Source organism: Bos grunniens, chromosome 10 (genome assembly GCF_055505025.1).
Source record: "Bos grunniens cultivar Pamir isolate PY7600 chromosome 10, Bosgru_T2T1.0, whole genome shotgun sequence".
NCBI classification, from domain to species: domain Eukaryota; kingdom Metazoa; phylum Chordata; class Mammalia; order Artiodactyla; family Bovidae; genus Bos; species Bos grunniens.
Genome location: NC_141174.1, coordinates 22,676,204 through 22,692,646, shown reverse-complemented (window position 1 = coordinate 22,692,646; position 16,443 = coordinate 22,676,204). Strand labels below are relative to the sequence as shown.

Here is a 16,443-nt window from a genome sequence, read left to right as displayed (position 1 = left end):
TTTCAGGTGTATAAACAAATTTTTTTTCTTAAGTAAAAGGGAAAAAATTCAAGAAGCTGCTCTGCAGGGAAATGTTACTAAGAATATTCCTGGGACTTCCCTGGCAGTCCAGCAGTTAAGACTCTATGCTTCCAATGCAGGGGACACGGGTTCGATCCCTGGTCTGGGAACTAAGATCTCTCATGTCTCGCAGTGTGGCCAAAAAAAGAAACCTAAAGCCTTCTGGACACCCATCCTACAGGGGCTCCCGGTACGCACCAATGTCCACACATTCTCCCCAGGCTGCAGAACTCTGTGCTTGGGACAGGGGAGCACAGCCAGGCCTGCAGAAGGGGGATGTGGCATTCCACACATGTGGATCCCACGGATCCGACAGTGCTGGGCTTCAGTGGGGGGTGGGGGGTTAAAGGGGTGGGGGGGTTGGGGTCACGGTCACCAAGGTACAGAGACTAGACGGAAAGTGATGTTTTTACATGAAGGATCCACTGGCTAGCCAGGTGCTGGGAGCCCTACTTCCAAATGCGCCCATGGATGTGTGGGTCTAGGAGTCAGGCTAGAAAAGGCCAAGAGAACCAAGAGGTGGGGGCAGAAAATCCAGCTGGATGCAGAGGGGTGGGATGGGGGTGGGGGGCAGCCAGGGGGCAGGCCCTACTCACCTTCAGCTCCTATGGACACCAGCTTGACCCCCTTGCTGGCTATGAAGTCCAGGGCCTTGTTGACATTGGAGATCTTGTGCACCCTCATTTTGCCTCTCTCGGGCTTGGCCAAACGTTCACCTGAACAGACGGAGAGGGAGGAATGGGAAGTGAAACACTGTTCTCCTACTTCTCAGCTCTAACTGCTTGCAGCCACTCAACAAGTCTGTACTAAGCCCTGAGTATATGTCAAAGGACTTGGCTGTGTGCTAGGAATACAGGGGTGAACAAAACAGCTCGCTGCCTTCATGGACTTACGGTCCAGGGGGACAGACAGACCTTCAACATACATCAACATACACAAATGAACAAAAAGCCAAAAAGGAGAAATGCTTAAAACAAACGCTTTAAAAGAGACTGCAGAGGAGGAGGGCAGGTAGGAGGGTGAAAGAGTTGTGAGGTGGGCAGGGGAGGCCTCTTAGTGGGAGGCCAACAGACCCAGACTGCAGGGAACAGCGATCAAGGCAGAAGGAACAGCATCTGCAAAGGCCGATCCGGGGGAGGGTGTGGGTCTTGCTAGGGTATTTGGGGAAAGCTCCCTGTGTGTTGCCCACAGAGCCCCTCTCTCATTTGAGAACCACAGGTCTTATCCGTTTACTGCTGCCCAGGGGCACTCTCAGCTCAGCTCCAAGTCAACCCTCCACCCTCACTCAGCGGCCATTTTGCTGACCCCTGCTTCCCACACAGAGCTTCTGCTGTTCAGTGTTTACGGTCAGGAGCTTCAGGGAAGCAGGGGGTGATGAGCTGGTTCTCCAAATACCCTGCTCAGAGCACAGGAAGGAGGTGTCCAAGGATCCCCTGAAGCCATTTGAAAAATGTATACATGCAACGTGTGCCCAGACCTGGGGAAGGGGCGCACAGCTTTCAGTCTCTGAGAGGTCTGAGAACCACCATCCTCGAACTCAGGACGTCACACCCACCACAGGCTCCAGCCCAGCCCAGCGGCCCCCTCTCCACCCCACTTCTGAGCACATCAACAGCCTGGCTGAGAGATCCCAAGGGGCATGGTGGCCCTGATGCTGGCCATGCTCATCCTGTCAAGAGCAGCACTTCTCCAGGGAGCCCCCTCCCCAGAGCCCCCACCCGACTTCCACAGAACAGACTTCCTGCTACAGATGTCACTTGGCCTGGCAGCATCCAGGGAAGCCCAGCTGGGTTTTTATTATTAAATCAAGACTTCCCATGTGTGGCTTCCCCAAGGCTGTGGCCACAGCCCACCCTCTCTGGGAAGGTATCCTACTGCCCCCCTGGGCAGATGAGACGCCCCAGGGCTCCCTTCCAATAGGTGGGATGGAGCCAGTACCTTGTGGCCCTCCCCCCACACCCCACCGTGCCCCATGAGGGCTGCTCCCACTAGAGCCCCAGCCTTTAGGTCCTGCTAAGCCTGAGCTCGCCAGCCTAACTGCCAGCTACATCCACTGGCTGGAACAGGCTCCTCCAAGACAAGGGAGGTAGCAAAGTCCTGAGACTTCGGTCCACACAAAATCACCTGGAGAACCTGCTGACGGTAGGCGTCTGGCCCCCTTCCCCTTCCTCCTGAGTTTCTGACTTTGGAGGTCTGGGAACCCACATGTGGCTAAGTAGTCCTGCTGATTCTGCTGGGTGGTCCAGGGACCACACTCAGAGGACCTCTACAGGCAGCAGAGGTCCCCTTGCAGAGGGGGGGACCCCCCCTTCCTTTTCCTGCCATCCTAACCATCTCCAGAGACACTCAGGGAGGAAAAGGCATCGTCTCAATGACTCAGTCTCTCCCCACCCCAGGAAACAGAAGAGCCGCCTCACAGATGTGCACAGGCCTGTTCAGTGCAAGCACCTGGTGGGTATTCAGAAAGCCCAGCTGGGCGGTCGGTCACTCTATATTTGCTGAGCATCCCTACCTGCCCAGTATATAGATCTGAGCACCTGGGACATGGACGAGTTTGTCCCTGCCCTCCGGGGCCAGGTGTGCAGTGGGGAGAAAACACACGAGCCAAGAACAATCCTGCTGTGTGGCAAATGACGTGCTAGAGGGATCAACAGTGTGTTCCAGGAGCCCAGAGGAGGGCAGGCACCCAAAGCAGGAACCGAAGGGGTGATGGTCAAGGAAGCCTTCCCGGAGGAGATGCCTAAACCGAGTTTTTAAAAATGAAAAAGAACAATGCCAGATTTGCTTAAACTAAGAAATGTTGGAGGAAGAGGTTATAAGGACACTCTAAAAGGCATTTAGAGTTCTGTAACAACCTAGAGGAGTGGGATGGGGAGGGAGATGGGAGGAACGTTCAAGAGGGAGGGGACATATGTGTGCCTATGGCTGATTCATGTTGACGCTTGGCAGAAACCAATTCAGTTCTGTAAACCAATTATCCTTCGATTGAAAAAATACATTTAAAACTTAAAAAAATAAATAAAAGGCAGTTAGAGGAAAACATATGGCAGTTCCTGAAAAAATTCAACACAGAATTACCCTAGGATCCAACAATTCCACTTCTGGGTACATACCCAAGAGAAGTGGAAGCAGAGACTTACACAGTATCTGTATATCCATGTTCTTTGCAGTATTACTCACAATATCCACAATGTGGAAACGACTCAAGTGTGAATGACAGATGACTGAATAAACAAATGTGGAACATATGTACACAATGGAATATTGTCTGGTCTTAAAAAGGAAGGAGATTCTGGTACATGCTACTTTATGGAGGAAACATGAGCACCTTATGCTAAATGAAATAAGCCAGTCACAAAAGGACAAATACTACAGGGTTGCACTAATATGAGAAGCCTAGAACAGCCAAGTTCACAGAGATAGAATGTAGAATGGTGGTGGGCAGGGGCTGGGGGGAGAAGGAGATGGCAAGTTGGCATTTAATGATGGCATGGCATCTCGGTGGGGAATGATGAAAAAGCCTGGAGATGAGTACTGGTGATGACGGTAGCACAATAATGTGAATGCACTCAATGCCTCTGTGCACGTTTAAAAACGGCCCAAACGTTAAATTTTAAGTTACGTATATTTGAACACACACACCCCCTACCCCCACCTGCAGTGGAAATATTTTAAAGCACCGAGGGGCAGAGAAGCCTGCCAGAGTTTGTGCAAAAGCACCGAAAACAAAGAGCAGGGGGACACACACGTTGGGGGGGAGCTGCATGTCTTCCTGTGGCAGAGAGTCTGACACCTTTTGGGGAACAGTTAGTCAAAAACAAAGCAAGTGCCAGCTCATGAAGGATTCTGCTAGCTATGTTAAGGAATGTGAGCTGCAGGTACAAAGCCCCAGGGAGGCACTGAAAAGTTTCAAGCAGGGAACAGTGCAACCACATTTGGGCTATTAGATGGACCCTCTGGCTACGTGTGGGTGATGGAGGCCAGTGAGAAGGGGGGAGCTGGGAGGAGGGGTCAAAGGCCTCTGGACATCATCTAGGAGAAAGCTGATGCAGGCACAATATCTGTGTAGCAGAGGTCAAAAAAGGAGAACAGAAGAAGAAAACAGAATGAATGAAACTTAAATGCCAAAGAAGAGCTGTCTAAGATTCCTGAATGAGGCTTAGAAGAACAAGATGAAGACTGCAGGAGGAAAAAGAGGTTTGCAAGGGCCAGGTGTGGTACACAGTATTGAAGCCTGGGGCACAAATGGGTGGAGATGCCCAGTGCAATTCAGGATTTAAGCCTGAACTGGAGCCTCCAAGAAGGCTGGACTGACCCTAGTCTAGGACTCACTGGCGTCAAGATGGAAGATAAAGTGAAGAAAGCAGCTTAGATTGACCAGTGTGTAAGCCAAGGCTAGAATCTCAAGGACCTCCAACCCTTAAGGGATAGTGGAGGAAAGGTATTTATAAGAAAGTGGAGTCAGGCATTGGAGAGAGGAGCTGTCCCTCCAGATATCTGGACATCCAAATCCCAAACTGGGGGCTGGATAAGGAACTAGGATCACCTTGATATAGGTGGACAGGCAGCAGAGGAGCCAGCATTTGGAGACAGTCAGATGTGGTTGCTTTCCTGACCAAAGAATTTTAGCCTTGGAGGAGAAGAGACCCCAGAGACCAACCTTCAGACCGCTCTGTATGCAAATGAGGATGCTGAGGCAGAAAGGCAGTGACTTGTCCAAGGACACACAGAGGGTCAGCAGCAGAGCCAAGCCCAAACTCAGTCTCAGGGTCTGAAATCACACGCTATCTCCCACTTTTTCAGAAGCTCCAAAGCTAGCCCCAACCAAAGATGGAGCAGAAGCAGAGGTGTCGGGGCAGCATTTCCAAAGGGGCAGAGCCCAGTGGGCAATGTCTGATCCTACACCCTGGTGACCCTGCCCGTCTGGCATCACCTTTGCCCCGGCACTCCCAAGACCATGGTCCAGCTCACCTGAGATGACCTCCAGCAGTAGCATCAGCTTCAGGCCGTCCCGGAAGTCCTCCTCGATGTTCTCGATCTGTGTTCCTGCCTTCCGGAGGTGGGAGTTGCACCATGCTGTAAACGTCTGCAGGAAGGAAAGACGAGCAAGTGGTCAGGCTCTCCCACAAGCCGCAAGGTCTCTGAGGCTCTCACAAGGGCCTCACTGTGTCCCCAGGACCCTGCTGCCTCATGTCATTTTTCCGGCTGTTTTGTGCAAGGTGCCGAGTGGGCTGGTGTTGTCATCCTTGTTGGTTAAGACATCTGACGGGGTCAAAGAGGGCAAGAAAGAGCCCTCAGTAGAGCCCATAAAACCTCTCAGCATCATTTCCCCACACAATCTCCTTTACCTCATCGCAGGGCAATAGCTGAGGGGTCGCCCTGCAGGGCCAGCAGCACAGGTGGGCACAGTGGGATGGACAAAGGAGCACCCTCCTTTTAAAGTCCACCCTCCCGTCCTTCTTCCAAAACCATTATCCCCACCTACATTTAGAAGTGGTATGATTCTGTTCTTACCAGTTTACCTCTTAGGTTTTAAAGCTTAGTATCGATCTTCACAGTTACAAGGTGGAGTATCCCAGAGGTAAAATATTAAGCCTCATTAACACCTTAGGGTAAATAAATTTATTAAATCCTTGCCCACTTGGCAGCTAGCTAATGGAGAGCATTAATCAGGTTTACTGGGGACAGAGTTCAGAGGAATAGTGTCTGGATAAGCAGAAAGAAAGGTAAGTACCCCATGGTGTATGTGTGTATCCTGGGGGTGGGAGGTGGAGGCACCTTAAACTGCACAAGTATGAGCAAGAATTTTAAAAAGGGACTATAAGGAGACTAAATGAAAGATCATCATCACTGTAATTTTCTAATCTGTGGGGAGAGAAAAGCAACCTTGAAGCTTCTGTATTCTGTCTTAAGCAGATGACCGGGCAGGTCACCAACCAAGCTGTCCCAGGCCAAAAGCACCTCCTGGTGGCTCACTCAAGGAAGAGGGTGGCTCAACAAAGACGAGAAATAAAAAGTGTGCGCTTCAATTTCATTCGCCCATCCAAGCAAAACCTGGGCAAGTGCCTCTCCCCAGCTCACAAACAGAGAGAAGAGCTTTCCTGCTTTAGATCCAAACTACTTTTTGGTGACTCAAGACTTCTCTGCACCAAATGGTAATCTCAGTTACATAGGGACTCAAGAGCCAACATCCAGTCACCCCCAGCAGGGCCAGCCAGGTCTCTCCCCACTCACGCCGCCAAGTGGCAATGCTGAGAGTGAGCTATTCATCAAAACAGCAGCATCCACGCTAGAAATCCTCCTCCTCTTTGGAAGGGTCACCAGACTCATGACCCCCACCACCACTTCCTCTTGCCCTGGGAAACTCCAAAGTGAAGTGGCAAAAATGGGCAGGAGGAGGGCAGGATGCCACACCAGTGAGCACTGGGGAGAAGAAAGGCTTGAGCAGGTTTATGAGCAAGAGTTGAAGAGCCTGGAGCAAGAAGCGGAGACAGCAGTCACACAAGGAGGGGAAAGGAGGCTGTGTTACAACATTCGGCCAACATTTATTTATGGCTCTGCTAGGTCTTCGCTGCTGTGCATGGGCATTCTCCAGTTGTGAGGAGCAGGGGCTACTCCCTAGCTGAGGGGCGTGGGCTTCTCACTGCCAGCTCTAGGGCACACAGGCTTCAGTAGTTGCAGCATGCGGGCTCAGGAGCTGTGGCACATGAGGCATGTGAGATCTTCTGAGACCAGGGATCGAACCCAGGTCTCCTGCACTGGCAGGCGGATTCGTATCCACTGGACCACCAGGGAAGTCCAGGCCTCATTCTTAAATCATATCTCACTAGGCACTTAGCAACACAGGATACTCTTTTTCTCTCCCTGCAAACACATCTCCACTCTACAGGCAAGCCCACTCCCATGATAGGCAAGAGGGATGTGTGGGCTGTCCCAAAGTTTGATGAACCCGACATATAGACTGAAGGTGGGCAGGGGACGCACACTGACTCCTCAGCCTGGAGTGTCCTCTACATCAGGCTCGGCCAACTCACACTCTAAGACTGGGCTAAGAGATCACCTCCTCCAGAAAGCCTTCAGAGTAGCCACCTACCACATGGGGTGATGTGTCAGCCCCTGACACCCTGCATCTCCTCCATCATTGCTCTAATCCCACTGCAAGGTGGCTGCTGGTCAGCTTCACACCCGGACTCAAGTGTTCACCCTAGAGTCTCAGCGCACAGAGTCACAGATGCAGCACTGAGCAAAGTAACAAAAATCCTTGCCCTGTGCGACAGACACTCGGTGGATGTAAAAATGAGACAACTGAGTGAGTGAAGGAGCAAGTGAGGAACCGATACAAAGTGCGAGGATCCAGGAAGATGCAACTGCACCTCAAAGGTGTCAGGGCGAGGGACTGACAGCTCTCTGAGGCCCCAGGAAGCCTCTGGCCCAGAGGAAGGAAGATTCAGCAGGGCAGGAAAGAGTGGTTACAGGACGTTCCTGGTGGTCCAGCGGCTAAGATTCCACACTCCCGATGCGGGGGCCCCAGGTTCAATCCCTGGTCAGGGAACTAGATCCCACATGCTGCAATGGAGATCAAAGATCCTGCAACTAAGACTTAGCAAAGCCAAATAAATAATTTTAATAAAGGGGAAAAAAAAAAAAGTATTCACTGGGTCCCCTTCCTCTCATGCTGACACTGCAAACCTAGCTGGGGATGAGAAGCTATTTAGTTTTTCTTTTCATTTTGCTGTAAATTTTTTGATGCAAAAAAACATTAAAGAATTTTTAAATCTTTACAGTAAGTATAATTTTGTTTGTGGTTCCTTGTTCTCTCCCAGATGCCATGTGTCCATATATACAAAGGATGTCACCACACTCTACGCTGACGAGGGCGGGTCATTTACCACCACCTTGCATTTCCACAGTACCTTCCCCTCATCTCCCTCCCAGGCCCACCTTCAGCTTCTGCCTGAGGTTTTCTGCCGACTTGACAGGAAGTGGATCACCCCGGCAGCTCAGATGGAGTTTCAGGTCCAGTGGTGCTGGGGTCCTGGTGGGAATTGCCAGCACCCTCACAGTTAGGGGGACCATGAAATCTCACTGTTTACCACACAGTCGTGGAGAGGGGATGGGGTGAGAGGCAGGAGGAAGAGATAAAAAGATACCGCTTTTGCAAGAGGAAAAGTGCTGTTGAAAGCAGCCAGCCCCATTTCCTGGAGAAGCCAGTCCCAGAGCCCTGGAGGCTGAGACGCACCTGTGCTTGCCCAGACTCCCTCCCACAAAGGCCTGCCTCGGAGGCCGCGGGGGGCCACACGTGGCTAAGACCCCAAGGCCTCGTCCTGACCCCAACAGGGTGACTACCAGGAAGGGGCCTCTGAGCGCCTCCCCAGCAAGCAGCGCCCAGCTCGAAGCTCGGGCCACAGAGGAAACAGAAACTCAGTAATCAAAAACATGCACTTGGGGGAACCAGATATGGTTTAGCACTCAGGTCCACTCTTCACCAGCCACGTGAGCTGCAGGCTCGCCTGCAAACCTCAGGTACAGGTCCCTTAGCCGCAAAATGGGGGTAGCGTGGGCACTTTATAAATATCAGGCGGATTAACTGGAAAACATCTACAAAGTGCTTGCCACTTAGAACATGCTCAATAAATGATTAGAGGAAGGAGAAAACTAGCTCTTCCACAACCTCCCCAGGGACGGGCCTCGGAGGACTCAGCCCTGTGTGCTCCCAGCCCACACTCTCCTCCCTCCTCCAGCCACCCAGCTCGGGTTCCATCCATGCAAGCAATGCACCGTGTCCCCAAGATGACCAACCTTGTGTCTGAGAACTTTTATTGAACTGGCCCCGATGTGTTATGGGAAGAGGGCTAAAAGTGCGCTGTGGGGGCAGAAAGCCTATGACTTTGACCGTGGCCTTGTGGATCCCCAGCAGAGGAGGCTGACAGGGCCCCGGGAGAGGAGACAACAGAGTCAGGAGTGAGGTCCTCCCTGCACACCGCACAGACACCCTCCTCTGGCGTGGGCAGGCCCTGGTCCTGAAGCCCCAGCTCTCAAATTATGACTGAGGGAGGCACCCGCCCCTGGACAGGAGGAAAAGCCACCAGCCACAGGGGACGCCCATGCTAGAGATCCTGGCCCCATGGCCTCCAGCCCAGATGCCCCGGTGTGGCAGGCAGGGCTGCCCTAGTAGGGTTACAATCCATCCTGACTTCAAATAAAGGCAGATGGCATCTTGCTGCCTCACTCCCAACCAGCCCCTGCCCCATCCGAGCTTCCCCTTGCTCCAGGAGGTCTTTCAGGGGGTCCATGCTTTGTCTCGGACAAAGGAGATAGGAGCTGATAGACTTTACCGGGACCTGCTTTGCTGCAGAATGAGCTTGGGTGTGCAGACAGCTCAGGTCTTAGGGAAAGAGCCTGGGCTCCATGGTGGAAGGGCAGCCAGAGCTACAGTGGGGCTCACTCCCTTCTCATCCTTCACCCACCTCAAGCCCCACTGCACAGCCTCAGAGGACGTTAGACAGAGAGGGAGGGGCTGGCAGAGGACCCCAACTGCTGCTCAGCTTCTCACTGACCTGGAAGCATCTGCCCACGTGTAATCTGGCATGAAGGTGATTTTAGGAAACAAAGAGGGTAACTATCCAGCACTGTAGTTCAAGGCTGTAAATGGTCCTGGCCCGGCTCCTATGGGGGGTGGGGGAGTATGGGACACAGGAGCTGGTCAAGGTCCATGGAGATGATGGAGAGAGAAGCATCTCTGTCTACATTCTCTGCTGGGTCTCACAATCCTGCTTTCACACGAGATCCTCTAAGGGCTTTCCCTTACATCTTTAACAAGTATCCTGTCCATATATCTCCTTTTGTTGCAGCTGAGGGGATGGGGTGGGGCCGAGTCATGTGGCTGGTGGGATTTTAGTTCCTCGATTAGGGATCAAACCCAGGCCCCTGGCAATGAAAGCACTGAGTCCTAACCACTGCATTGCCAGGACATTCCCTACATTTCCTTAAAATAAGGCAAATGGCTTTCGAGAACATGCTTTCCCTACTTCCCAGCTCAGATGCACTCAGTTCAGTTCAGTTGCTCAGTCGTGTCCGACTCTTTGCAACCCCATGAATCGCAGCACGCCAGGCCTCCCTGTCCATCACCAACTCCCGGAGTTCACTCAGACTCACGTCCATCGAGTCAGTGATGCCATCCAGCCATCTCATCCTCTGTCGTCCCCTTCTCCTCCTGCCCCCAATCCCTCCCAGCAGATGCACTAGCATGTGACTTTAGCCCCACAGGCCTTTTTGAGCCTCAGTGTTCACATCTGTAAATGGGGGACAATAGCATCTACCAGACAGGACTGCAATGAAGATTAAACAATACAGAGTATCTACCACACACACAAAAAAGAATCAGGAAAAGCTAATATTAACATACTAAGTTGTTAATTTTTATTAATTATGATAACATAATATTAATACTAATGTGGTTTGAAATATATTAAGTATGACATAGTAGTCACTATCATCATTACTGACTAAATTTTAGATTCTAAAAGGTGTCTGAATAATCACAGCCAGCTGGGATCTGGGGTACAGAGGATTACCCTGTAAGCATGAGTCAGGGGCTGAGCTTTTGAAGTCAAGCGGTATTTAGGGTCGTGACCTTGGTGGGAGGAGGGAAACACAAGGAGCAAAACACAAGATGCCGAGCACAGGAAGGTCACAGGACTTGCTTAAGATCCACAGAGGGGACCCCTGGAGGGACTCCGCGCTTTCACTGCTGAGGGCATGGGATCAATCTCTGGTTGGGAAACTAAGATCCCATAAGCCACACAGTGCGGCCAAAAATGTTTTTTTTTAACTGAAAATAAAAATCACTTCACAGAGCAGGAATCCAAGAGAGGGGAAGGATTCGATTACTCTGAAGAAGACAAGGTAAACCCCAGCTCATCCATTTCTAGCCACGTGATAACCTCAGGCAAGCGACTCAAGTGGCTCTGCCTCAAGGCTTGTCTGTAAAATGGAGTAATGACAGTACGGGATTAGTGGAGAATTTCCTGAGAAACACTGAAAAGAAGGTCTGGAACACAGGGGCTGCTCCGTAATTACCTCTCATTACTGTTACCACAATAATTAGAGATAATTATTACAAGTTCATGCTATTCAACACATGTCATCAAAGAACGTTAGAGCTGGAAGACATGCTTGGCACATCAGAGCCAAACCCTCACTTTACAACTGGGGCACGTGGACCAGAGAGGGTGAGTGATTTTTCCTAAGCCACACAGCTGGGGTATGTTCACAACCTGGCCTCCTGAGTCCCAGCCCCACATGCTTTCTGCTCCACCACGACCATGGGATGACTTCAGGTGTGGGTGGGGTGCTGGAAGGGAACAGCAGAACCAAGGGCAGACAGGTGAACCGAATCTTGTGGCATGTCATGGGAAACTCATCACTGTGAAGTGAAAACACCACCCCGAGAGACTCCGGTCAGCACTGGCAGACAGCGTCTTGAGTTGATGGACCATCAGGAGAGCTGGCGTGGGGCGGGCTGCCTCTCTGCGGGTAGCATGATGGAGAGAGGAAAGGGGAGTCCCGAGGCAGGCAGCTGCTTGTCCAGAGATGGAAGAATATTCTGGATGGTGAGCAGATCAGAAACATATGTCTTTGAGGAGAACTCTGGGAAGTGGGGCTCCCTGACCAGGAAGAGAGACGAGTGGACTCAGGGGCTCATCCAAATATTTGAAAGACCCTCCTATGGACAAGCAAATAAACGTGCTGGGTGCAGCCCTGGGCAGAACAAGGTAGGCAGCAACGGCGAGGAACGTGTGTTCTACAGCAAGACTGACCTAGTTCTAATCCCACCTCTGACCGAGTAACCCCGGGCAAATGACTTTAATTCTCCAACCCTCAACCCCCACATCTGTAAAATGGGTATAATAATAGAATACGCCTGGAAGGGTGCTGTAGATCAGTGCAGCAACATGCAGCAAGTGCTAAGCACAATCACCCATACATAAGGCTCGATAAATGGGAGCTGTTGTTACGAGGATGAAGAACAGGAAGACCAGAGCTCAATGTAATAAAGGACAGACCAAGTGCTGGATGTGTTACCCAACAAAGGCATGTGCTTGGTGAAGGTGCTGAGAGAGGACTCAACCAAGCACCCCCTCAGGGCTGAGCTAAGTAGGTCCCTTATAATATTGATTCTTCAAGAGTGCAAAGCAGCCCTTGAAAAGTTGGTTCAGAGATGTGTTTGAAGAGTTCAACTGGACCAAGACTACCCGCTTCAATGTCTGAGCGGAGTTTCTCAAGCTCAAGACCATTGATATTTTGGGTCGGCTACTACTTTGTTCAGGGTTTGGGGCCTGTCCCATACATCATGGGATGTTTAGCAGCATTCCTGGACCTTCCCACGACATGCAGGGAACATCCCTCACCTCAAGCTGCGATAACCAAAAAACACACCTTGGCTGAGAATCTAGTCTAGAGGAAACAGACACATATGCCATTAATAATAATAACAGCAGCATCTAACATCTGTTGAGCACTCGCTCTGTGCTGGATCCCCTTCTGCATAGCCCTTTTAACTCAATCTTCATGACAACATTATGAGGCAGATGCTGTTACTCTCCCCATTTTACAGATGAGGAGACTAAGGCACAAAGAGGTTTAATAAAAGCACAATGGGCAAGCGTAAGAAAAGTGGGACTGGTGAGACCTCGCCTCCTCCATGTGTACTCAAGGATTTGTCTTGAAACAAAGGCCCTCTTGGGCTCTCCGTTGGGTTTCTACTCAGGAGAGCAGCATGGGCACCAAGGCCTGGTTGCAAGCTGGTAAGTGGCAATCAGAGCACAGCTTCAGGACCAGGGCAGGCGCAGTGAGGAGACAGGAGGCTTCTCTCCTTGGCTCCACAAGGGAACATGGGTCCTCAGGTGGCAGACCTCGAATGAAGAGGAGCCAGAAATCTGGACTTTTAGAATTTTTTAACGCTAGGACAATATAACGGAGAAGGCAATGGCACCCCACTCCAGTACTCTTGCCTGGAAAATTCCATGGACAGAGGAGCCTGGAAGGCTGCAGTCCATGGGGTCGCTAAGAGTCGGACACAACTGAGCGACTTCACTTTCACTTTTCACTTTCATGCATTGGAGAAGGAAATGGCAACTCACTCCAGTGTTCTTGCCTGGAGAATCCCAGGGACGGGAGAGCCTGGTGGGCTGCCGTCTATGGGGTTGCATAGAGTCGGACACGACTGAATTGACTTAGCAGTAGCAGGACAATATAAAAGTAAGACATTCCGAAGCCCCCTCAAAAGATACAGGCAGGTCCCTGGTTCCACTGTAGGAAAACGTGAAACCTTTCTAGGTCTCCTAACAACAGAGTTACCATACGGGAACGTGTGTGTTAACACACACACTCAGCAGACAGCTGCGCCCAGCAGGGTCAACATTCCTCGCAGACCGCTGCCGGCATCAGCCATCTGGGAATCTGCAATCAAAAACTCAAGGTCCATCCTGTGAGTGGCCACAGGGGCTCTTCTCATCTGGGCTCGATCAGGGACCCACACCTGTCACCAGGGATCACCACAGGTGTGCCCCACACATTCATGTACACACACTGCCATGCTGTGTGAACCCAAACCAAGGTGCCAATCTTCATTTACAACATCTGCAAAAGCGACTTTCTGCTAATTCCCATTAAAGGGCAAATTCCCATTAAAGGGCAAAGCCACAACACGTCACAGTGGGCAGGCCGATGCGGGGCACATCTCTGGTGGCAGGCACCTAGCCAAGGGGAGCTAGAATGGGCAAGACTCTGAGCCCAAAGCTGGGACACTCTCCTGGGTAAATATCACTCAAGAAAGAGGAGGGCCGTGGGGACAAAAACATCCTTGCCAGCATTACTTAAGAGGAAAAAAATCAGAAATAGCCCCAAATTCTATTAATAAAATATTAGTTAAGTAAATTATGGTTCATCCACTTAATGGAACATTAGATGGCCAAAATGATGGGTTCTGAAACTAACTATTACGGGAAAAGGCTGACATGTAATTAACAAAAAAGCAGGATACAAGACTGTATGCACCACAGGCTTAAAACTATGTGCGATCACATGAATGAGAGAAAATGATGGAAACAAAATCCCAATGCCAGCAGAGCTCGTGTTCCTGTAGCTGAATTGCCGGCGCCTTTTCTTTCTCCTTGCCCATCTGTCTGCAAATGTGGTTGGCGGTCCCCATCTCCTCCCTGGCCTTCTGCCTGCCAGCACTCACTCCTCTTAGTCCAGGCTGTCCATTACTGGCTGACCTGTCCACTGGTCCTGCAGCAGGGTAAACTAGATACCCCCCCTGCAGCCAATCAAGACTGGCTCAGCGAGTGGGAGACAGCAGTACCTACCTCACCAGCTGCCAGGCTCCAGACTCACGTGCTGACCACATCTCTCCCAGGCATATCCTCCCACTCCCCTGGGATCCTGAGACTCAACACCAGCCCCTGGCTCACTACGGGGGAGTTACTGTTCCAGGCACAGGGGTTAGGAAACCTGCACCCTGCCCTGGTTCAGCCAGGCATAAGTGTAGCCTGGTATAAGCCACCCCAACGCTTTCCACCTATGTAACCTCAAAAGCATCCCTCAGACCCTGCAGGTCAGAGCCTGGCAACTTGTCCCATTGTAACACGCGAGCGTTAAAACCACAACCAAGGAGAGCACATCAGACGTCTTCTGTTCCCGTGTAAGGCTGATCACAATGGATGGGTTCTGCCCCTTTTCAGAGAGGCCAATACCAGTCAAGTCCAAGGGGGCAGTTTCATCTCAGTGACTCAATGCATGATCAGCGTTTCGGTCTCAAGATTGCCTACCCCTCACAACAAGACACCTGTTATTATTTCACTGGATAGTCCCTAAAAGCTTCGTGCCAGGATATCCCTGGAAGGACACACAGGGCCTGGCCCAGCAGCTGCCTCCAGGGAGGGGAGGCAGGAGGCTCCTGACAGGGAAGGGCGTGGCGTTTGCTTTTCACAGAATACTCTTTTGTTTCTTCTGAATTTTATACCATGTGCAGTCATCTGTCTGTTTTTTTTTAAACTATGCAAATATAAGAAAAGCCTGTCTGGAAGTGTGTACATTTATCTGGTAAGTCGGACCTCAGGGATGGGACAGAGGGAACTTCCGGTTTCTCTAGGAGGACTTAGAATGGCACTGGGGTGGGGTCAGTGCTCCTGAATGATCAGAGAGAAAACACACGCTTCCAAATAAAAAAAGTGTTGATAAAGGAAAAATTATTCCACCTATTTAAAAGAATTAGTAAGAATATAGAGAAAGGGTTGTGAAAAACTCTAACGTGCCTTATCAGTGTAAAATATTATAAGGAAAGTCAGAATTAGGGACCAGGACATGAAGATAAAGCAGCAATCATACCCACATGTCCACCTCGATAGTCAGACAGCAAACTGTCAGGAAATTAAGAGGAGAAACCCCTGGCCCAGCAGCCCAGAAAAGCCCAAACAAGCTTCTAAGCCTCTTGAAGGTGGTGCAGGGCTTCCCATACAAGCTGGCTTCTCATCGGATGGTTTTCTCCTCCCTGGAGGAGGGCACCAGGACCCTGGTCTAGGCTCTAGGGCTCATCACCTGAGATATTAGTTCAGCAGCCTCCCAACCCGCCGCACCCCTCTGGGCGGGGGCCTTGCCAGGGCTGCCAGGCAGAGCCCACCTCCTCTGCCACTCCTGGCCGCCATGTTCAAGCATCAGGCCAGGGCACCTTGAGAACTCAGGGCCGAGGTCTTTGCAGCATCTGCTGGCCCCGGGGGAGGTCACTGGGGACCAGCCAGGGAGAGTTCTCTCTCCCTCTGACCCCCACACATGGCCAGTCTGGCCAGGGCATGGGCACTGGGTGGGCTCTCCAAGCAAAGGCCTGCCAGCAGTGATCTCAATGCCCAGGGTTCTGGTAACATAAACAGGAGTATCTGGTTAACTTATCAAGGGCTGGCTGCCAGCCTTTCAAAGCAAGCTGTCAGCTGCTTCACTCACGATGAAAAGCAGAGTCCCCAAGAACATCTCCACCCAGGTCTGTTTGCTCTCCACCCACCTGGGAGTGGTGCTGAACACCGGGCGGTTTCCTCTGCTCTGAGAGGGCACCTCCCCACCCGCTCTCCCCCTCAAGCCGACTGAATGCTGGGGAACCGGAAATTCAGAGGCAGGTGGCTGGAGGCTCCCAACGGAGCTGGACTCTGTAACCGGACTGAGCCGGGTCTCCACCTACACCTTTCATTAGCTGTGTCTCTCCGGACAAAATTCTCAATCCCAGCCTCAGGATGCCCATCTGTAAGATGGGGATAACAAGACCTATGACAGCCTAGCACGGCATGAAAAAGAACCACATTAGACCTCCTGTACTTAAAGACAGTCTGGTGC

The 16,443-nt window shown here is 51.3% G+C and overlaps 1 protein-coding gene and 1 long non-coding RNA gene across 12 annotated transcripts in view; both read right to left on the bottom strand.

Annotated features, from left to right (window-relative positions):
- Positions 1-16,443, bottom strand: part of ACTN1 (actinin alpha 1) — a 98,168-nt gene that overhangs the window by 38,360 nt on the left and 43,365 nt on the right. For all 9 annotated transcript variants that reach the window (XM_086320078.1, XM_086320069.1, XM_086320070.1 and 6 more), the window contains exons 2-3: positions 5,032-5,146; positions 657-776 (exon numbers count right to left, since the gene is read on the bottom strand). In XM_086320078.1, the coding sequence (XP_086176204.1) occupies positions 657-776; positions 5,032-5,146 (235 nt within the window). The remainder of the gene's footprint in view (positions 1-656; positions 777-5,031; positions 5,147-16,443) is intronic.
- Positions 7,753-16,443, bottom strand: part of LOC147364121 (uncharacterized) — a 50,886-nt gene continuing 42,195 nt past the window's right edge. For all 3 annotated transcript variants that reach the window (XR_015134108.1, XR_015134109.1, XR_015134110.1), the window contains exon 2: positions 7,753-11,665. This is a non-coding gene — a long non-coding RNA (uncharacterized LOC147364121). The remainder of the gene's footprint in view (positions 11,666-16,443) is intronic.